The 22827-nt window shown below is 38.7% G+C and overlaps 2 protein-coding genes across 4 annotated transcripts; one reads left to right on the top strand and one right to left on the bottom strand.

Annotated features, from left to right (window-relative positions):
* Positions 1-1278: 1278 nt before the first annotated feature.
* Positions 1279-8798, top strand: LOC116189267 (kinesin-like protein KIN-UC). 3 transcript variants are annotated; one of them, XM_031518858.1, is made up of 21 exons: positions 1279-1736; positions 2715-2815; positions 2988-3110; positions 3230-3415; positions 3575-3796; positions 3915-4074; positions 4237-4386; positions 4769-4857; positions 5107-5319; positions 5489-5623; positions 5743-5916; positions 6131-6310; positions 6603-6722; positions 6853-6981; positions 7051-7189; positions 7278-7370; positions 7457-7582; positions 7682-7807; positions 7903-8046; positions 8139-8267; positions 8500-8798. In XM_031518858.1, exons 1-21 carry the CDS (start codon positions 1562-1564, stop codon positions 8652-8654), a joined length of 3069 nt encoding a protein of 1022 aa, XP_031374718.1. In that variant the 5' UTR covers positions 1279-1561; the 3' UTR covers positions 8655-8798. The 3 variants fall into 3 exon arrangements, with proteins under 3 accessions (XP_031374718.1, XP_031374717.1, XP_031374719.1); XM_031518857.1 differs by having other exon boundaries at positions 5734-5916; XM_031518859.1 differs by lacking the exons at positions 1279-1736; positions 2715-2815 and having other exon boundaries at positions 2986-3110; positions 3211-3415; positions 5734-5916.
* A 638-nt stretch (positions 8799-9436) lies between these two features.
* LOC116188048 (exocyst complex component SEC8) lies at positions 9437-22432 on the bottom strand. The gene is made up of 27 exons (XM_031517159.1): positions 21985-22432; positions 21644-21774; positions 20307-20519; positions 19654-19827; positions 19298-19402; positions 18675-18784; positions 18217-18390; positions 17654-17819; positions 17346-17452; positions 16111-16418; positions 15876-16039; positions 15618-15733; positions 14972-15042; positions 14522-14652; positions 14389-14438; positions 13636-13736; positions 13135-13247; positions 12840-12947; positions 12339-12536; positions 12047-12132; positions 11722-11917; positions 11468-11545; positions 10997-11098; positions 10770-10844; positions 10362-10457; positions 10210-10259; positions 9437-9962 (listed from the first exon to the last, which is right to left on the bottom strand). The coding sequence occupies exons 2-27, from the start codon at positions 21683-21685 to the stop codon at positions 9875-9877; spliced, it is 3222 nt and encodes a 1073-aa protein (XP_031373019.1). The 5' UTR covers positions 21686-21774; positions 21985-22432; the 3' UTR covers positions 9437-9874.
* Positions 22433-22827: the final 395 nt, after the last annotated feature.

The raw sequence follows: 22827 nt of genomic DNA, 5'->3' as shown, positions 1-22827 counted from the left end.
ATTTTCCTTTCTTTTTTTTTTGGGAAAAAATTTATTAAGAAAAGTCCATGGGTCCCACTCGACCTATCATGTTCAACCACGCGTCATCAGTATCATACGTAAGCAATTTACATTTAAATTATAAGAAAATTTGACTACGTGCTAGAAGTGACATCAAATAGATAGTCTGTGTATATTTATGTTAAGGAAAAAAGTTCGTGTTAAAATTAAAAAAAATATGTAAAGTTTGTGTATTTTTAGATAATTAATCATATTTTAAAAGGCATATCACACGCAGGTGAACATGGGTGACATCTTATGATAATCAAGAAAAGACATAGTCGTAGTCGGGACCTGGGCCCATTGATAGTTGGAGCAATGTCATCGATTTCGGATCCATACCTAAGAACAGATAGATGGACACATTCTCTTTCGATATCTCTACAGCTATAGATTGGAGAGATGAAATATTGAGTTCAACCAGATCGTACCTACAAAACGGCGACGTTTCGCTGCTCAGCCATGCACCAGCCACCATCAATACGGAGAGAACGAACGAACGAACGAACGATGGGGGCCCGGCTTGTTACCCACCAAAAAAGCCCCAGCTGAAAAATGTCAAAACCGAACATAAATAATTGCCCCCTTTTCGTTTCTAATATAATATTTTCTTTCCTTTTCTAAAAAAGTTGCAATAAATAAAGAACAAAAAAGAAAGAGGAAAAGGCAAGAAATAAGAATGATTTGCCACCCTTTTCGAAGTTACACAATACACGCACATATATATCTCACTGAATTTGATGGCTTTATATGACCTTTAAACGTTCACATTTCACCGGCCCTCAACTGCCATTTTCACATTGTCAATTCCGCCGTGACGACATAAAGTTAGTGTCTCGAAGCACCATATCACGTTATGTGCACAAGAATTTTAGTCCTTCCATCCCATTTTCTCCGGAATTAGAACTTACATCCGATTCGCATCCTGATTAATCAGGTTCAAGAAAAAATATGATGTGATGTATTGGCAAACGATTGATATTTTCGACAAAGGTAGGTTTGTAAGTAGGAGAAATTATTGTGGCAACATTTTGGATTTTAGCTGTAAATTGTATTGCAAACAAACCAAGTATTCACGAAAAACTCAAAGAGAAATGCACTTTTTTTTCCTTAAGTAAAAGAAATTCCAAGAGTAGAATTAGATGGATGGATAATATTACGAGAATATTTATTTGAATTAAAAAGAAAATCTCACTTGAATAAAGCATAAAAATTCCATCAATTTGAAAAATTTCCTGTGTCTCATTGCCGTCCCTCCCTCTCTCTCTCTCTCTCTTTCGGTCTTCTTCTTCGAAGCACAGCACAAGTCGACAGACGAGGCGGGAACCCACACACTCTCTCTCTCATCGGGCCGTCCTCAATCTCTCTCCCTCTCCCTCTCTCTCTCTCTCTCTCTCTCTCTCTTTCTCTCTCTTTCTGTGAATCGCCACTGATGATCTGGCCTCCGTGCACTCTCGTCTGAAGCTATGTATCTGACCTCCTCCTACCAACTGTAATGTAATAAGCTGAGGCAGTATCAGTAATGGCTCCTGTATCTAGCTCCAGGACGACAATGGCGACGGCGGCGTCCCAGCAGCAGCTGAGAACGAGTCAGGGTCACAACCTCCATCCCGGTCGCTCCAAGGCTCCGACGTCCAAACGCTCCGTCACGCCCACCTCACGCCCCTCCTCCTTCACCAACGATGGCGGCGACCATGGTAATTGCACTCCCCACGTCACTCTGATGTTTAGCTCGTTGCTGTCGTTTGATGTCCTTGATGCGCCATTCCTGTCATGGAGCAAGGTCTCAGCTCTGTATCATTATGAGAAACCGTAGAGGAAAATTCGGTCGAAACTGAGTGAGACTTTTGACTGAATGAAGTTTGTGTAAGATAATAAAAGTTTCTTCGTGAAGCACGGAAAAAACACGCTGCAGTTTATCAGCATTTAGCTAGCTCACCGTTCTGTCCTCGACTCATTTTCGGCAGCTAGCCTGGGCTGCTAGTTGATTTTATGAGCTCGGTGTTGAATTGGTTGCCGGATAATGGAGATTGAGAGGAATTTCGAAAAATTATTCAGTAAAAACAACTAAGGAAAAGAGTTGACTGGAAATCCGGCCCGAAAACGTCCCTCTGCTTTTAGATTCTTTAGAATGATTGTTAGAGAACTTGCTCCTTGTCTGAGGGCAGCCGACAATCCTCTTCCTCAGTGTTTAAGATGAAATGGTGCGCATTATATCAAGAGGTTATACCGCAGGCTAATATTATTTTCAGAGGGTGGAAGTCTATTGCCATGTAAAATTTGGCAGTTGTGGGACGCATCTAAAATAAAATCGGTTAACCCTGGGCAGTCCTCGTTGAGTAATCAAAATGTCATCAGGGTAAAATGAGCATTCCGCAGCAAATATTGTATCCAGTTGTATCCAAATCCAGATCATGTAGGAATGACAAGGCACACACAAGGGGAGGGTTGAAGATTCTCTGAATTTGTACAAAGCATCCCTGAGCCTTTGCGTATGCTACTCGTGAAAATTTAGTCCTAAGAAGTTTATCCTAAAGATCCAACCGTGCCCGCGTTTCGGGACACAGTATCTTCCTTGGAGTTTGTAAGCTTGAAAAGACATCAAAAAGTTCAGAGGAACCTGAACATGGTTGACTCCTATATATTTCTTATGAACTTCGTTTTGGCCGTAACAGATTCTGGTCGGGTTAGAGTTGCTGTCAGACTTCGACCGAGAAATGCTGAGGAACTTCTTTCAGATGCTGATTTTGCTGACTGTGTTGAATTGCAGCCAGAGGTGAATATAGATATATATATGTGTGTGTGTGTGTATCTATTTCTATACATGGGGCTATTGATTGATAAATATGTACCTAATTGTTTTATCTCTCTCTTGCATGTATTATCTTATTATGTACATACTACAATTATCAGTGTGCTGATTGGAGAATATTCTTTGTCCATTGTAGTTGAAGCGGTTAAAGTTGAGAAAAAACAACTGGAGTTCTGAATCTTATAAATTTGATGAGGTCTTCACAGAAAATGCCTCTCAAAGACGTGTATACGAAGTTGTAGCAAAACCAGTTGTGGAGGTAATTTGTCAAAGTCGATGATAGCTCATTTTTCGTCTTAACTTGTTTTAAAAGAAGCCATTTATAACTACCGAAATATTTTGATGTGAGCAACTGCCAGGAGGATTACTGTTTTGCAGAGTGTGCTGAATGGGTATAACGGGACAGTTATGGCCTATGGTCAGACGGGTAGTGGCAAAACCTACACACTTGGAAGACTGGGGAAAGATGATGCATCTGAGCGTGGAATAATGGTTAGATCTCTAGAGGATATACTTGCGAACATATCCCACACTTCTGATAGTGTGGATGTGTCCTATCTGCAGGTAATGAGAATGAATGATGCTTGATTCCTGATGTTTCATCATTACTTTGAATAGCTAAACTTGCAGACGCAAACATTATTTCAATTTGCTAACTAAGAATACTCACTCATATTATTGTCCTATAAGTTGTCATTAAGTTATTTCTCATTGATGCTCCAGTTGTATATGGAATCTCTGCAAGATCTACTTGCCCCCGAGAAGGTGAACATTTATATTGGTGAGGATCCTAAAACTGGAGATGTAACAGTGCCTGGTGCAACTGTAGTTAGAATTCGTGACCTTGACCATTTTCTAGAGCTGCTGCAAATTGGAGAGGCAAATCGCCATGCAGCCAACACAAAGCTGAACACTGAATCTTCTCGCAGTCATGCCATTCTCATGGTGGGCATCTTTTTCTGAGAGCGTGAAACAGCTTCCCAAATTTTTATAGCGGCTATTCCCATTGATCTTTTGAATAAATAGATTTCCTAGATATTTGATTTTTGTTGCCCTTCTCCAGGTCAATGTTCGAAGATCTGTCCAGGGAAGACAAGCAAATGAGACTACTACGCTAGAGCAAGGCAAAACCAACTTACCTGGCACTGATGTTGTTCCTCGAATTCAGAAAAGCAAATTGCTGATTGTGGATCTTGCTGGATCTGAAAGATTAGACAAATCAGGTGTGATCTTGTTCTTCACAATGTGCATCCATGTCTCATTTTGCTTGGTGTCCTCTTGTATGAATCTCGACACTCTGACATTTATCAAAGACACTTGAGGTGATGCGTTCTCATCCTTCCTTTATTAGTCATTAAGCCCTTAAAATACCTCCCTTGCTGCAGGCAGTGAGGGCCACCTGCTTGAAGAGGCGAAGTTCATAAACCTTTCTCTGACTTCGCTTGGCAAGTGCATAAATGCTTTGGCTGAAAACAGTTCACATATTCCTACCAGAGACTCTAAGCTTACCAGATTGCTCCGAGACTCATTTGGAGGTGACACTTTTTTGGTTATCAGCTGCATCTTGAATACTTTTCATTGTAGCAAATGATAACTTTCACCAAATGACATCGCCGAGCGATTCCTGTCAATCTTCCTCAGTGTCGTTGACATATAACTGACAAGCAAACAGTTCCTGTTGTCCTTGCTGTTTTGAGTAGTTTTAATGGTTCACCCACTGAATTCACCATATCCGTACCAAATACTGTTTGCACCTTCAAGTTTATCTGGATCTAAATGCTGTTAGATTTCATATAAGTATAGTCAATAAGAATACTTGAAGCAGCCATCTATTTTTTATTTATTTTCTTTTGCCCTTTGCCTCATGTGGGGCTGAACCTTTTATATAAACTCGCTGTAATATCTTTTGTCATACAGGTTCAGCAAGGACTTCTCTTATTGTAACAATTGGACCATCTTCGTGGAACCATGCAGAGACCACCAGTACAATTATGTTTGGACAGAGGGTGAGTCTTATGCAAAAAATTATTAAGCTGATTTTTCTGGGGAATAATTTAGGTAATTAGCGGATCTAGTTTGAGTTTCTTATATCTCATTTGCCTTTCCTGCTGCTCGCGCTCTAGCTTCTCTATATTGTCTCTAGAACTTTGCATGTGTTCTGGCCTTCACCAAATATTTGTTTTCCATAGATATGCTGCCAATGCTTTTGGAAATTGCGTTTGTTGACCATACTTGATATCCTATTGCTTATGCAGGCAATGAAAATTGTAAACATGTTAAAACTTAAAGAAGAATATGATTACGAAAGCTTATGCCATAAGCTTTACAATCAAATAGACTGCCTCACTGCAGAAATCGACAGGCAAGAAAGGTTGAGAGAGAATGAGAAACTCATTTTGGAGAAACAGCTAAAGCATCAGCATGATTCCTTTTCTGAAGGAGAAAAAAATCTAATCAAAAGGTCCGAGGTAGTTACTCTACTGCTATTCTAGCACTAAGCTTCATTAGTTATTGCTCCTATGTATCTACTTTGCCTTTGTCTTATACTATCTTTGTCTGGCCTGTTCCTTTTGGAAACATTGTTTTTGCAAAGATGCACGGGTACTTCCTTCTTTAATGCTTTTTATTTACTTGCAGCTGTTAGAAATGGAAAATAATCGTCTGGAATCAGAGATGAAAGAAATATTAAGCGAATTGAATCGCCAAAAGGAACATAATGATCTTATGCATAACACAATTTCACAGCTCCACGTTAACTTAAATTATAGCAAGGTAATTCCTTCTTTGTCTTCAAAAACAATAAATTCTTTGAGGTCACAACCTCATGACCACAATAATTTTTATTTTATATTCAATGTATGTTCTGTTTTGGTAATTTTTAGGAGCAACAGGATCAAGAATCTTCTACCTATCAGAATGTTCTAGCAGATACAACTCAGATGTATGAGAAGAAAATAGCAGAGTTCATCGAGCAGCTAGAAGAAGAGCGTGCTCGCGCTTTAGTTGCTGAGGAGCAAGTAGTTTCATTGAAGAAACTATCAACTGATCATCAAATATTACTTCAGGTTGGTAATTCCTATAATTTAATTCTTGTGAGCTCCTGAATTGTGAGCATTCTCTGGATGAGATCTTTAATTTAAAAGATTTCAATATAATGGAAATTGGATCTCAACGCATTTTTCAATTCATATTATTCGACTCATCTTTTTGCAGTATAGTTTAGGCAGCTTTTCCTTTGCGACTTGTGCAACATTTTGAGGCAATCTTGTCTTGTTGTAGCAACGTGCAAAGGAATGTTCTTCTTATCACAAGGAACTTGCTGAAACAACTGACATGTATGAGAAGAAAATAGCAAAGTTAACTAAGCAACTAGCGGATGAGCATGCCCAATATGAAGGCATCAAAGAGCAGCTGGATTTGGCTAAGAGGCTCTTAAGTGATCAACAAAGCTCTGATCAGGTTATTCTCATCTTCAAAATCAAGTTCACGTAGATGCTCAGGTGTTTAATTTACCCTATAACCATTAAATGCATTTATTTTTATTAGGAACCATTCATAGTATTATTGGTCAAAAATTAAGATCTATAAATTATTCTTAGCATATTAATGTTTTTAAATTAGTGCTGTATATGTGTCTCCTATTTTAGGTTTGAAATGGTCATATTGCTTCAAATTTTTGCAGTACAGCAGTGCACTTTGCAGATTTACCTTAAGCATATCATCCTCATAGCTCCTGTTTTCCTGTACTTAGGGGGAAAAGGAGATTGACAACCTCAGTGCTAAGTTACAAGATATCTGCAAACTATATGATGACTGTAACAATGAACTTCATATTCTGAAAGCAGACTACAAAGATCTTCTAAAAGAGAAGGTAAAGATAACAAATTGCAAATTTATACTTTCTTCTCAAATTTAGATCAGATACACAAATGAAGGCATTTCTAGACTTTTCCGTACTCTGAGAATTCCAAATTTGTACATGTGACCTACAAAATATTAAGGCAAAGTTACAAGAGGAACTTCACACTGTATGGCAAAGACTTCAGGATGAGGAGAGGCAGAGAAAGGTTGTCAAGAATGAGCTGGCCAGACTTAAGAAGACCGTTCCAGAAAATCAAAATGACTACCAGGTAACTGCTATGGACGTTTCCTGCAACATGGTTCATATCGGTTATAGTTCTGATTTTATCATCTTGCAGGACAAGCGGTCATACTTGAAGGAAAATATTAGTAAAGGATCCTCAACACATGTTAGCTCAATGGATCCCCATAAGTCAAACCCTTTGCGGGAGACCCAATCAATTCAGAGGACCACAATAGCGAAAATATGTGAAGAAGGTAAGATAATTTACAATTTTTTGTTATATTCCAATATTGCTTTGTATATTGACTTACATTCACTTACAAGTTTCTGTGGACTATTAAGTTGGCCTTGAAAAGATACTAGCATTGTTAGCATCTGAAGATATAGATGTCCAAATTCATGCTGTCAAAGTGGTGGCTAATCTTGCTGCTGAAGGTAAAACAAAGTATCATTTCAAACCTATTTTGCTGAAGGTAATCCCTGCTATATAACTTAGTCAAGACGTCAAAATTGTATTTCAGATATTCATCAAGAGAAGATTGTGGAGGAAGGAGGTCTGGATGCGTTGCTTATGCTGCTTCGATCATCTCATAATGCTACCGTTCTCCGTGTGGCCTCAGGTGCAATCGCAAATCTAGCAATGAATGGTAATTGAGATTGGGTCTTTGCCTTGGTTCATTAAATTTATCTTTCGGTTTTACTTATCACGATTTTTTTCTTGAGGGTATTTTCCTTGTTTATGGCAGAGCTGAGCCAGGACCTAATAATAAGCAAAGGAGGTGCCCAGCTATTAGCAAACACTGCATCGAAGACAGATGACTTGCAGACTCTTCGAATGGCGGCGGGTGCAATTGCTAATTTATGTGGAAATGGTAAGTTGAAGTTTCTCTTACACTTCCTTCTTACATTAATCTCTTTTTTTCCCTCGAAGAACAAAAGCCTGATGCAGAATTATGATGATTGACAGATAAACTCCTCTTCCTGCTGAAAGAGGAAGGAGCCATTAAGGCACTCCTAGAAATGGTTAGAATGGGAAACAGTGAGGTCGTTGCGCAGGTTGCAAGGGGGATTGCAAACTTTGCAAAATGCGAATCACGAGCTATCGTCCAAGGTTCCTTAGGATATTGCGTGATTGAGGAACGTTAGTGTATTAGCCAAGACTCGACCTTTTCCTTAACTTCCGGGACCTTTGCTCTCCTGCAGGGCATAGAAAAGGACGTTCTCTTCTAGTAGAAGATGGTGCGCTCTCATGGTTGACTGACAGCTCAAGTAGTACTTCCGCTTCAATTCGACGGCATATTGAGCTCGCCATATGCCATTTAGCACAAAACAGTACTCTCCTTACCTCCCTAATGATCTTATTGTTAATTTGGTCATAGTGATATATTTGCATATCGACACAGATTATGTTTTTCTAAGTTCTCTGCTATATCTTTCTGCACATGCCCGTGAACTCATTAAGGGCACGTGCGGAATACAGGCCAGCGCACATAATTTCCCTTTTCATTTTCTGCTATGTTTCTCGCAAAAGGAAATCATTTTTGTTGTTGTATGGCCATTGCAGAGGACAATGCCCAGGATTTTGTATCTAGCGGGGCGGCAAAAGAACTACGGAGGATTTGCAATGAGTCCAGCAGGGAAGACATACGCAACCTTGCGAAGAAGGCTCTGAGACTGTTCCCAGATGCATCAAGCGAGATACATGCAGATTTGCTGTAAGGAGTATTACTATTACATGTACTAGTATGTAGGGATGCACCTATTTTTTGGTTGGGTCAAGGTAGTTGTAATGATCACTCTCTGTATATATATTGGGATGTGTATTTATTTATATAAATGAAGTCTCTATGCCTGTTTTTCTTATGCCACTTTCCGAATTGCTCGCTGAATGCATCTGAAAACTCCGTTTCGGCCACTCAGAAGCTCGTGTGCTGGGAAATGCATGGCCATGATGGCAATGGAGAATACTCAACGAGTAATATAAAATCAGATGACTCTGCAAACTTAATCAACAACTAAAAACACGTCAAAGATCCAATTATAATCCATAAGTTTTCTCTACTTTTATGTGTCGGTTTTTTTATTTATTTTGGCACGGCCACATAATTGTGTAATATTCACTGAATATTCTCGTGGGAACGTGATGGGAAGAGGCCTAAGGACTAGAAGTCTATTGATCCAGGGGGCCCATTCGACATTATAAAGCCTAATGGCAATGATACCCATTGAAGTACATGGGCCGGCTTGACAAGAATTAAGGCCCAATCGTATCCCAATTAAAACTGTTGGGCCTCATAATACTTAGGCCCAGTACTCAGCCTGGATTAGTGGATTTCTGCTCGATCCAGTAACCTGGGTGGACCTGGAAGAAGATGTATAAACATACTCCATCGATCGAGATTATGTGTTTTTTTTTTTTTTGCTTTTTTTGGTAGAAAAACAATCATTCATCTATTCAGCCAAAAAAGAGAGAAAAAAAAAAGTTATCGATCTAGATCATATGATTGAGGGACGGATATTTATATAGAAATAATTACAAAATCAATAATCAATAATAACATGATTTTACACCATACTCGGTCAGTGTCCTCATCAAGCAATAACAAGAATCAACCATCATCACACTACGCTGCCTCCGAATAAAAACAGGTAAAACGGAACACATATTACACAGCAAATAACCGAAGCTCAGAGAATGCGAAATGCCGAGAGTGGACGAGAACCGATGGCATGCCACAAACAATGAGAAACCAAAGCGACAGAACAAGGGACAAAATTTACCACAGCAAGGTGGAGACGAGAGTGGATTCCTACTAATAAGATGAGAGCTTTGTACATGGGGACTGTTCCTGGGCGCCCAGATATATTAGGGATCAGGAAAACTTCGATACCTGAAAGCGCCACTTCTTTGGCGTTCTTAAGAGTTCTGAATGTAATGGCTATGCAGATAATATGTCGGACACCCGATCTTGTGCGTCGAAAGGGATCTCTCTTCCTGGGACCTGGACCTTCAGAAGATTCGAGTACCTATCAAGGAAATTGTAAGTCAGTGATAGTAGAAGATAGCCAAGAGAATAGGGTTTCATTATCTTCCAATACATAAAGGAAAGCTTTGAATGAAGCCCGAACATCATCTGCACAAACTAACCACCATGAGAAATAGGTACCACGAACACTATGCACACGAAGAAGTACTTTGAAGAAGGATAACTTTTCGAAGTGAAAACAATTTCCGCATAAGAAGCTTCCATATAAGATAAAGAAGATCACTCACTCCGCAGACGTAAAGAAATGTTCGTGCTCTGTTAAGAAAGCGAGGAGTGCCTGCATATTGACAGCAAGGATGTCATCACAAAGTAATAAAGCCCATGTTCTTTCCGGCAAAAAAAAGGAGCAAGTGGTAGATTTCGTGCTCAGATGACTTGCCTCAAACGGCATATTAAGAAGCTCATAATATGTCCTGACACGATCTAATCTCTGTTGCACGGATTCACTATCAATAGATGGAATACCTGCAAGAGCCTGCAGAATAACAAACCTCTTTTCAAGTCAAGCTTCAAATAATCAAACGTTGGAGCTCCAGAACTTCATTTTCTTTTTTCTGGTCATCTTTTCTTCTCTCTATCTCTTAACACCACCAACACCACCCCCACCCCCCCACCCAACCCAACATTTTAATTAAAAAATAATAATAATGACTTGGATAGTAAGAACACAACAGAAAAGCCGTAAAAAAAAAATTGTCTAATTGTCTAATTGTCTCGGTTAATGTATGTCCAACATGAACACAGTCATTCTACTGATCCAGAATTTGGCACACAGTTTGAGATTTACCTGCTCCAGAGCAATAGTATTCCGACAAATCTGCTGAACCCCAAAAAGGTTGATTGATTTCATATCAGCTAAAGCCTGCAAGGAAATTGATCACGCATTAGCTAGCACCTGAGCAGTAGGAAGCACTAGAGTCTTTTACATGTTGAAGAGTGTGGCAATAGATACAAGATTTAAGAAGAGCGACGGTCACTCTTATCACAAGATGGTCCCAAGTTACAAACGAGTACCTTGATAGACGCATTTGCAGCAATGCTACAAATTCCACCAAATATGTAATTTCTCTTGGCCGCTGCAACAAAAGGCGCCATTTCCTCATCCCGACGTGTAATCTGTTTAACCATGATAGGGATGCTGAAAATCAGGCTCTTTGGTTGGGGGATAATATGAGAGGATTTACAGGAGACGGAGAAAGATTTTATCACCGATCATGAACTACACTTAAAGGCATATTTTATTCTTCCAGTAATGCAATTTATAGAAGAGCTTGGATACTATAAATTCCAACTTAAGACAAGATCAGACTGACCTAGAGGCTAAAATAAAGATAAAAGCAAAGTAAGACATCCAGTGCAGGCTGTTCATATGGAAGACAGTATCATATTGGCTAAAATGCAGTATTCTAGTTTTCAAAGTTATGCCAAGGAAAAGCAAAGACATACTGAATAGCACCAAAAATCTCTGATGCATAAAATACAGACCTGTGCAGTTAGTGAAATTATGAAGTCATCTGGCTCTTCTGCATCTTGGTCATCCACGTATTCCCTACTATTCATTTCCTGGTAACATATAAATGGATAGTGAAACTAATCAGCAAAGTCGACACCATCGACATAGAAGAAATCAAAATGGCTGCATGGTTAACCCCATTTAGAGTTCATTAAAAGTTCATTAAACAGAACCAAAAGGGTACATATGATGAGGTATAGACAGAAAAGTTAGGCAGACTCTAGACCTGCATATGAAAAATAGTTTCCAGCTGCATCTCAATGCGCAACACTTTCAGGCAATCAACTGCAAGTTTCCTATATTCATCTGCGAATGATGCCAGCTCCCTGCAAAGTGCACTGCCTGTTCGTGAATGCGGCTGTCTCCTATTCTTTCCTTCCTCTTCCACTTGATTCGATGATCTTACAGCTGTTTGCCCCAGCCTACAGTAAAGTATACGCTGTCCTTTTGAGATTTGCAATTTAAATATCCAAGATCAAGCTCTACTAAGATTTTAAATGCGTATAACTTATCCACATCATTTTCAACATGACGAAAATGATGGCACTTGCCTTTCAATGGAATCTGCGACATATTTCAATGAATCACTCAGGGACGCTAGTAATATGAGTTTGTTATCATCACGAATTAAATTTTCCTGCAGAAGCATAGGGGAGGCAGTAGAAGAAATAATCTTAAAACAGAATCCAAGAAGTAATAGATCACAATCACATAGTGTAAAGTTCTCCAGATATCAACAGCAAAAGTTGCAGAAAAGAAAATCAGCATGACATCCTGAGTGGGTACAATACAATACAACCACTTTTCCTGACATAGTAAAACTGCCATTTGAATGATATATACCTGCTTAATTGGCCGCAAGCTCAATAATATGTCACTTAGTTCCAATTCAATTTCAGCAGTTTCAGCATCACCAGTATTATTATTCATACTTGACCGATCAAGTGAATCTGGCAAGCAAGCACTCGAGGGATCTAGTCGCATCAGCTTCTCAATGTCATGTCTTCCAATAAGCATGTAGCTCTGCTTCTCTAGAACAGCCTGAAAATTAATGAGGAAAGAGATTAGTTGCAGAACAAGTCCGCATCACTTGGCACAAATTCGAATGGGAAAATGACAGATACAGAGGAAAAGGAAAATGCTCAAAATGGTAAAACTTGAGTGCAGAAATTGACAGCATAATTTGGGCATGGCCTTTGGCAAAAAATCATTTCATAAAGTTATAACAAAAGTATCTTTCCTGCTTACATTCAAGTTAATTGACAAGTGCTATCAGATGTAAAAATTTAAACTCATAGAAGCAAAAGTAGTACAAAAATATTCAAATAGAGAAATAAATCACACCTCCATGTATGAAGTCCGGCATCTTTCATATGTTCGCTCAAGAAAAGTTTGAACATACTTCACAAGCTCACCAGCAAATTTAGGCATAGCCTGTGCCCAGCCAATTACCTACAATACCATACAGACGAAGGAACAGCATCGACGGAATGAGGTTATAAGAAAAGATATATTGCTCATAATTCAATATGCATATCAACGAAGTAAAATTGGGCTGACCCTTCTGAATTGAGGAAGGACTGCATAAAATCACCAAGAAATCTATTATGCAAAGTGACATAAATATGTTGAAACTTACTTCTCTTGCTAGAAAGTCTATTGCAAGAAGCCCCTGTAGTACAGGTCGACCCTTCTCAATTAATGGAGTATACGTAGCAGCAGCATGCGCCCGTGGTCGAAATGCAGCTGGACCTGCAGGAATTGCCATGCATTCCAAAAATTTTAGTCCACAGTAGAGATAATATCTACAATAGTAAATAAGGCTTGTTAGTTTTGTTATCTAAAATATGCTATCCTCAGTCTGATGCATTGAGAAAAATAGATTGGATCAGTCTTTTAGCATTTAGGATGTGAAATTAAAAAAGAATTTAGACCAAGAATCTAATGGCCTCTTGCTGCCTTAAGGACATCCACCTATCAGGGTTCCAGATGTGATCTTGTTTCCCCGTAGCCGGGAACTAGTAGTGGTGGTGAAACAGATGCAGGTAACCAGTTGTATGATCCAAGTTCAACAACCATCAGAAAACCAAGGAGAGATTCAAAGATAACTTGTCCTTTAGTACAGTTAAGTCAAACTTACTTGATATAGCTTGCTGTACACCTTTTCGGTAATCTACAAACATGGTTGGAAGGAAATGGTCCTTGACAAAGTTCTCCACAAAAGACAGCAATCCATCGTTCCTGCAGTTTGAAAAACAAAAATGCAAGACATCATGAATAAAGAAACATCAAAAAGCAACATCATGGGTTAAGAAAGAACAACCGAAGTTGACGCTACTTAAGATGAGAAGATAGCCTTTTGTTTTACGGCCAAAGATGTGAAGATAATTTTCTGCACCCATAAAACGTAAGATGCAAAATAACAAGGCGGGTTGGAAAAAAGTCAATTCTAATGCATGTATTGGAGAAGGCCGTCCATCATCATGTAGGGTCATTCAATGGACCCAATTCTCTAAAAATATCTCCGGAGTAACAACCTCAATGCATTACCTACCTTACTTGATGCCTTGCCCAGTTTAACATCTGATTCTGAAAATTAAAGTTCTAATCGATGCATGGTGCATTGATTAATTTCACAAAACAAGTAAATCTTTTAATTTCACTATAATGTAAACTCGCACCAGTCAAGAAAAATAACCTTCTCCCATATCGCTGTAAAAGCTAAACAATTCACTAAATGTGGACTCGCTGAGACATCCTATACTTAAATCAAACTCGATCATCTAAGATATGAAAAGGCAAGTTTCAAAACCAAACAAAATGGCAATATAAAATCTCTCAACATATTGAAAAAAAAAAAAAAGGTGAAACAACTAAACTGTTCCAAGCTTACCCCAGCTGAGAATACTTTTGTGGCAGCATAGATGCAACCTTATCTGTAAACTGCATACAAAAGTGCACCGAGGAAAAATTAAGTAGAAGCTGACTCAAACTCTTTTAACTGCGAAATGGTTCCTATCCACTACCTGAAGAACAGGTCGATACACTGATGCTGTTAAATATATTCCTTGCTCAGGCAGCACAGCGGCAGATCCATACCCTTCTTGTAACACATTGGAGCTCCTCCTATTCCATCCTTGCCGAATAAGATCAGAACCTAAAAATTGCAGTGTTGGCAACTGAAAGTTACAGATGATGAAACCCATAGCAACTGACTGAATTGTTTAAACTTGAAATAACTTTCAAAGCCAATCAAAAATTTGTCGGATTCAATAAAGTGAACAGTAAAAATATAGTGGCCAGATATATTGATGTAGAGTTGACCAAGACATATAAGCTATAAGTACAAAGTATATTTAAACTGAATAATACCTGAATCATAAGAGCATTAATAATCATCGGAAAAAAAAAAGATTATCAATTCCAGTGAAAGCTAATCATGCCCATTGCATAGAATTAGTGAACAGTATACATACCCTGGTTGGGAACAGATAAAGTAGCATCTGTAAAGCGGAAAGCAAACGTGAGACCATCTTCTGACCCATCCCTGAGTCCCAATTAAAGACAGGATAAGTATAGCACCACAAGAATGACAGCTCTAAGAATGCGAGCCGCTTTCGAAGGAGCTAAAACTTCTAAAATGACCAGCTATAAATACAGCCAAATATTCTCGGACTAAATGTCCAAATGCAATTCAGCAGGAATGATTTCAAATGGATATATTAAAATGCTGGACAGGCAGAGTGTGGCTTTTGCAGCAAAGTTGGAAAATGATCGAGATAATAAGTATGGCATTCCCAGTTTCAATATATAGAATGGCAAGAAAAGAGTGCACTAACAGGGACCAGGGACCAGGCAATGAAATCCAAGCATCTAGTTTAAACCATATCATCTTGAAAGAGACGACATGAGGAAGTACTGAATACCTATAGCAGACGAACCACCTTAGGGACCCAAGAACACACAAAAGACATTATCATTTTTCTTAGACTCGGACTAAAAAATTAGTGAGAAGACTCGTCTCAGTGGCAGTAACATACTTCTCTACCAGAAAAAAGACGTAGTAATGCATGAGCAGAAAAATATGCCATAGAATGATTTCTAGTACTACAGCAGACTTGCCTCTTATCTTTGGATGGGGCCTTGCTTGCAAGTCTAGCTGTTTGAACTGCAGCATCGGCAGATGCAGCTTCAGGAGTAGCCCGAAGAATTTCGCATATGAGTTGTTGGCATTCACTCTGAGACAATTAAGACAGTTGGATTCAGAGAGAATATGTGCCAGTTATAATACAATTGTCTTTGCAAAAATAATAATAATCATAATAATAATGATCTCCTCTTCTTGTTTGGTGTATAAAACAAAAGTCATCCTTAATATACCTGCAAAACTGTCAAGGAAAAGCCAATACTGTAGCCCCCAGTGACTTGAGATCCCTCAGAATCAGGATTCCAATTTGCATCTGCTGGCACTGACTTCGGGGTATTTATGTCACTATGATGTGCCGCTTTCGACTCCAAAAGTTCGCCAACGATAACATGATTTTCTGTAAATAATATCTGATTCAGTTTCAACATGCAAGGCGAAGGATAACAGAATTAAGAGTTCTCCACTCACCAAATATCCGAACGATAGTATCTAGAATAGAGTCAAGAAGCTCTTTAGCTGCAGATTGAGCTTTCCCAGCCGGAGCCATCACAGGAGATACCGGACTCACAGCCAATAGAGTCCCAGCCGGCAATGTTCCATTTTGACGCTTCTGCTTTGAGAGTTGATAGCTTTCCAAGGGTCCCTTCATCAAGTGCAGTCCAGTAGCAGCACTTTGGCCTGCCTGACCAATGGAAGGGCTCGAAGAATTTACTTGTGCCGCATGAGCTTTGATCTTGGACATTATAATGTCATGAATTGTAGACCGCAGTCTTTGGCTGCTCAAAAGAAACGAAAGTCGGAATCTCTTTAAGTGGCTATGAGATATTCAAGAAAGAGAGCAAGAGTCTAGTATAAACTTTGACTTCAGAATCGAGAAATACGGAGCACCAAGCAAGAGACACTCAGTGCGACACCATAAACATGTAGTCAAAGGTAAAGGAAGTAAGAGCTATGAAAATCCTACCCTAAAAGAAATATGGAGCACCAAGCAAGAGGCACTCAGTGCCACACCATAAACATGTAGTCAAAGGTAAAGGAAGTAAGAGCTATGAAAATCCTACCAGTCAAACTGACAGATGAACCAGCTGCAAGAATATCCCATACTAGGGCATTTTGGCATATTGATACAATTAAATATAATTACAACAGTTCCCACCGATTCGTCAACCAATATACACATTGATCTTTCATCTTTAGATCACGGTACCAAAAATAACTTACACAAATAATGACTATTATGCATGCAGGAATATGCTGTTGATAAATCTACCATTGGTGAGACGGAAGAACCACCACAATTGAAATAAAAAGCAGGAAGCAAACAGTGCAATGTAGCAAGAGAGAGAGATCAACATGTATCTGAAATGAATAAAAATAACCTAATGAACTCTGGACATAACATGCTGAAAAGACATCTGTCCAGGCTCTGCATGAATTTTCACGTTTAGAACTTCCTTTTCATTTTTGCTATAAGTGGCCTCACCAAGAGCTGCATGTGTAAGGAGGGATTCGAATCCACAACCTCCTGGACCAGAGAAATCTTCCTTTCCATGCTAATCTTAACTAGAGTTTATAAATTCTGGAAATCTGAGAAATCTTGTACCCGAATTGACTGCTGATTAAAATTTGAGCTTAACCTTTCTGGCCTAAAAATATTAAGATATATGTGTTCTAGAGATATGTGAAGCGGTTGCTCAACGCACCATATAATTGCACCAGCAGCTGCAACTTTACCAAGCATGCAAAGACACTCAACCATTGTCTGCAAATACTTCACATGAAGTGGAGCATCACTCTTTTTGATTGCTTCCTACAAAAATAAAATTGATGGACATTTTCAGTGCTGCAGAACATGAAGACCAATAAGGACATATATAAAAAAAAAAAAAAAAAAAAAAAAAAAAAAAAAACTTATTTACAATCTGATACCAATAATAAGAGCCCTAATATCCACGTCAAAGACGATAGAGAACAATAGAACATTGAGAATTATTTTATCGGTTTATCATACCAAAAATTCATCTGGATTTGCCTGAGAAAGCCAGGTCGGAATCTGCCGAGAAACAATTTTCACACCATCAACCCCATTAACTCTGATTGATGCATGATGTCCATCCAGGCTGGCCTCATCATGAAGTTCAAGAGCACCATCATCTTCATGACCATCATATGATGACCTGAAATTAGGATCATGTATTTACATTAGAGCTAGAATACGAATTATGATAAGCTAATGACTTCAAATTTAACATGAAAAGTATAGCTTTATAGGCCATCAATGTACAGTTCGTACTTCTCCGTACATGGATATTAAAGATCCAACTGAATGTTTGAATTTCCAGGGAGAAGAAATAAATCAATCCTATCAGAAGGTAATCACAGGTATCTCTACCTTATGTATCAACTAAACATAATGTATTCATTTTCCAACAGGAAGCTTTAAGATGCAGAAAAAAGCAGATTTTCTCCAAGTATACAAATTAATCTCATCTATGGTATATAATACATAAGCCAAACAACATTAAAATGTTGGGACAAGACCATGCAAATTTTGTAAGGGATCTCATATCCTACCCTCCATCAATGGAAGCCGACCTAAATGATCCATCCACATATCCCTGGCCACCAAGTTGGCTCTCATTCTTCAGAAGCCGAGTTCTTCGGGAAACTGGGTGTGAACTGCTTGAAAGAGCAATAGCTGTAGTTGTCGGAATTTCCTCATCTTTATCATGTATGGAGGCAGATGAGCTGCAAGATAACAATGTGCTTTAAGGAAATAGATTACGTAACAGAAAAAAGCACTTACTAATATATACCAAAAAGAATCAAGGATGAATTCAATTATAGAAGAAACCAACAGCTGATGCTATAATATACTTTATCAGGGAAATAAACAAGAGAAATAGCAGGAGCCCATTTTGTGATGACTCTGCAATATCAATTAAGACTCATCAAAAGCACACCTCACAACCAAGGTTTCTTTGTCCTAATTTCGTGTAATTTTTCAGAGTAGGTAGAGATGAACATATCACCTGTATTCTCCATTGTTGTAAAGATGTGTGTGCAAGTCATCCAAGACTTTATAGAAAAGAACTCCTCGCAGCTTTGTTAACTCAGATCGAACATCTTGAAGAGCACCCACCTGGAAGTATATTTTGATCACATCATCATTGTAAATTCTAAAATTCTTTCAGGCCCAAAGATCATTTAGATTTCCTTAAAACAACTAAATACTAGTGTTAATACGCCCTAATGCTCCACAAATTTAAGGTTTTGTCAAAAGTTTTACTTCCTTGACCTTCAGTATATCACACACATCAAAAACAGAGCAAGCCACATCTACCACAATTATACAAATCATATTAAAATTAACAATAACTAAAATTCAATTTCTGCTCAGTTAACAAACCCAATAAGTGAAATCATACATCCATGCCAAATATTTGGCACCAGAAGTTCTAATGTAAACAAACTACTGGTCTGACCATCTTGATATCCAATAACAGATTCAATAAAAAAGGAATCTATTACAAACATCTTAGCTAAAGAAAAATAGCAAGGACATCGAGAAGGAAGAATTTAAGCTTTGCATAAACCACATAGAACAAGAAAAGGAAATTTAATATATTTATATTCAGAGATAAATAAAATTTACCGTTTGAAGACCCTCTCGCTCAAGCATCCATGTAGATTGAACGTACAATTGCACTGAAGCATAATATTGTTTTTCAGCTGTCAGCTTCTCAATTCTACCTGGAACCTAAACCAAATTTCAATAAACAGAATGATAAATCTCCATCAGGGCCCCTTGGGTTATATAAACTGAATAACACAATTTATTCAATGAAAGTAGAGCCTAAAGTGCAGCAAGATTGACATACAATCAGCACAAGATACTTCGGATCAAAATAAAAGCTAAAAATGAAGCTTTCATATTGTCTCCAAGGCCATCAGTTTATAATGAAGGTGTTGCTCAGTATGGCAGAAGGCTGCTCTTGGAAGAAAACAGACCTTGGCGATATTCTCAATCTGATCTAACAGAGCAATGATGTGGCGTAGTGTGACCGATCGATACCACAGCTGATGCAATTGCTTATTGCGGGCACCAAGATGCTTCTTTGCTTCAGCCAAATCAACCTTCAGTACACCAATAGCTTCCGCTGACTCACTGAATAATCGCAAAATCTAAAGGAAATATACAAACAAAAAGAATCAGCATATTAGAAAATAAATGTTGGGAGTGCAAGCAGCAAGATTGAGTCAACAAAGTGAGGAGAAAACTAGCCAATAGTAGGTAATACACGCAAAGCCAGAATGAAGGCAACGAAGTCGCTTAAACTAATTTATCTAATCTCTTTTCTGAATGAACCCACTATGCCAAGAATCAGCTTCAGTGTCTGTTGGATAAGAATTTAGCTTACAATCCTTCAGCAAGTAAGATCCTGTTAATGCACTCATTAGCAATAAATCATTTCGTGATTCACGTAATGCACACACTCAATAAGGATGAGTTCACCATAAAACCGGCCTACTCTTGAAAGAACTTCTTGCAAAATCTACATGTTATTGAACCAAATGTACACATAAAACAAGAAAGACCCTTTGACCTTCAGAAAGTTACGCAAAGAAACATCAACATAAGTCCAAATATCAACAAGGCTTACCTGTGAATAATTCTGAATCGCTTTATTGAAGCCACTATGATATGATTGGACCACTCCATCGACAACCTCCTCAATGACATCACTCTGCTCCCTTAATATTTGAATTTCACCCTCACGATCTTTGGATGTCAAAATGTGAACAACATGAGGTAATGAGTCAAATCTGGCGGCCGCCCAACTCTCATCTATTCTTGCAAGCTCTTCCCTTATATACTGTTATTGGCAAAAAGCACATTAGGAACAGGGAATTTCCTAAAAGAACTTATAAAAGTACAAGAGAATCTCTAAAAACTTATAGAATCAAGTGGCAGTATTTATCATCGTGGAACCCTAGAAAGAACCATTTAATCTAACGAAGAAACATGCAAGCATTAATACATGAACATGTTCTCATTTAAGCTGACAGGACATGACTAAAATTTTAAAATAAACTGGAAAGCAAATAATAGCTGCCGTAAGCTGGAGAATCTTCCAAAATTTTGGTAAGCAGTTTTTGTTCCCTGTTAAGGGTCTAAGGTCAAAGATACTTACATAACTGGTACCCCATCCTAGTGCTTTACACATTAAAATCTTAATACATTTTCCCTTTACTGATGAAAAAGTTGAAACGACTGCAGATTAACATTTTCATCCATTAAGACCTAGCAGCATCTTTCCAAAAAATTGAGAAACACAACACACACTGCAATAATTGCTTGATAATCATAATATATAGATCAAAATCACAGAAGAACTAGATTATTCAGTTAAAAATAACAAGAAGTTTAAATGTTCACAGTCAAGAAATATCTTTGATTGCTTACAGCCATGAAAAAATTAGTTGTCATTCAGAAAACTACAACAAGAAGAAGGATTCTGTATCGTCCAGTCTCGGAACTTGTGGTTTCAAGATGTCCAACTGGGCACCACACGATTTATGAACTTTAAGTTGAAAAGGCAGATATCTATCGAATTTTCTGCCTTTTGCATGAAAGACAACTCCTCTGTTTTATGCCTTATTGACCAGTTAAACAGTTAACGCCAGCTAGAATAAGGGAAACCCAACAGGAAAAGATATTCCGGATACAGAGCTATATGAAAATGCAAAATCAACTGATATAAAGTAGATAAGCTACGAGAATATGAACTCGTCAAGACCTCAAACAACCTCATGCTCATCACAATTCAACGCAGTGAACGACAGTGGTGAAGGCTGCTCAGGATCAGTTTCCAAAGTTGCAAAAATAATGAGCACACCAACATCAATTTCATTTTTCCAAAGTGCAAAGACACCCACTTATCTAACACCGACCAGGCACATAAGCAGCAACAACTTGATTGGGATGAAACAGACTTACCGCCTTTTCTCGAGAAACAGGCAATCCATCGAAGATAGACATTTCTGACCTTCACTCCAGCAGGTTATGGCTCAGAAGCACATAACAGAGTCAATTATATTGGAGTGAATTGGAAAAACAAGGGACAGAACCTGAAAGCCGAAAAAAAAATTCTGCTCAGGAACATGAAATCACATGTCCAGTTTGAACGGGTCAGCCACCAATCCAAACACAATGAACAGTAACGTTCAGATCCAGCGAGTATAACAACCGAGCTATCCAGGAGCTAAACAATCACAATGCACAAACTGAACACAAAGAAGCAACCGAAGTCAAGTCAGCGGACAACCGGGAGGCATTACCAGCTCAAGAAAACTTGCTCTCGGACACAGCAATGGCGTACGAATTGGATTCTGATAATGGAGCGCGAATCCGGAATTCAAGCAGAAAAGCACCTCCAACGAATCGAATGAGCTCGAAGGAGGAGGAGGAAGAAGAATATCTCAAATCCCAGTGGGTGGATTTCCACCCTCCTCCGGCTGGCAGTATCCTCCGCCTCCGCCGCCCAAGGTGGTATCCGTATCCACTTTGTGAGGTTGTGGCCGGTGGATTCTAGGGATTTTACTTTTTTCCCGTCGATTTGTTTAGCTGAGGCTTGGGATTGAGCACTGATGGCAGCAGATTGGCCCTGAAGAAGAAGCCTCTGGCAGTGGGGATTGGAGAAGCTGAGATACCGAAGAACGGAAATCTTCGCGCAGAGAAAGGAGAGAGAGAGAGAGAGAACTCTGCCAATCTGGAGTTCTGGACTTCGTTAAAATGATTAATTAATTAATTAATTAAATTAATAAATTGGAATAGTCTTCATTTATTTATTTTTTAGCGTATTCCATTAATATATATGTATATATATATATATTTTTTCGTGTAAATGTCCCGTCGCGGGCGCGGGTTTTCTTAACAAAGAATACAACATTTTCGGGTCGGATCGGGTTGCCGCGTAATCAAAATTCAGAGTTGTATTGGAACACCTGGGCCGAACCCCACCCGAATTGCGGTAATGCCACTCTATATGTGGGGCTTAGCAACATTGGGTCCGGGCTCAACATCGGCCCGTGGTCTGTCGGTTAGAATAGGCTAGTCGGAAGAACAGAGGAAGAGGAAGAGTATTTGCCCTGTCTCGGGGGGCAGATTCTCTTGGACTTTTA

Source organism: Punica granatum, chromosome 8, assembly GCF_007655135.1.
Source record: "Punica granatum isolate Tunisia-2019 chromosome 8, ASM765513v2, whole genome shotgun sequence".
Taxonomy (NCBI): Eukaryota; Viridiplantae; Streptophyta; class Magnoliopsida; order Myrtales; family Lythraceae; genus Punica; species Punica granatum.
Note: the sequence above shows the minus strand (reverse complement) of the source record. Positions and strands in the feature narration are given on the sequence as shown.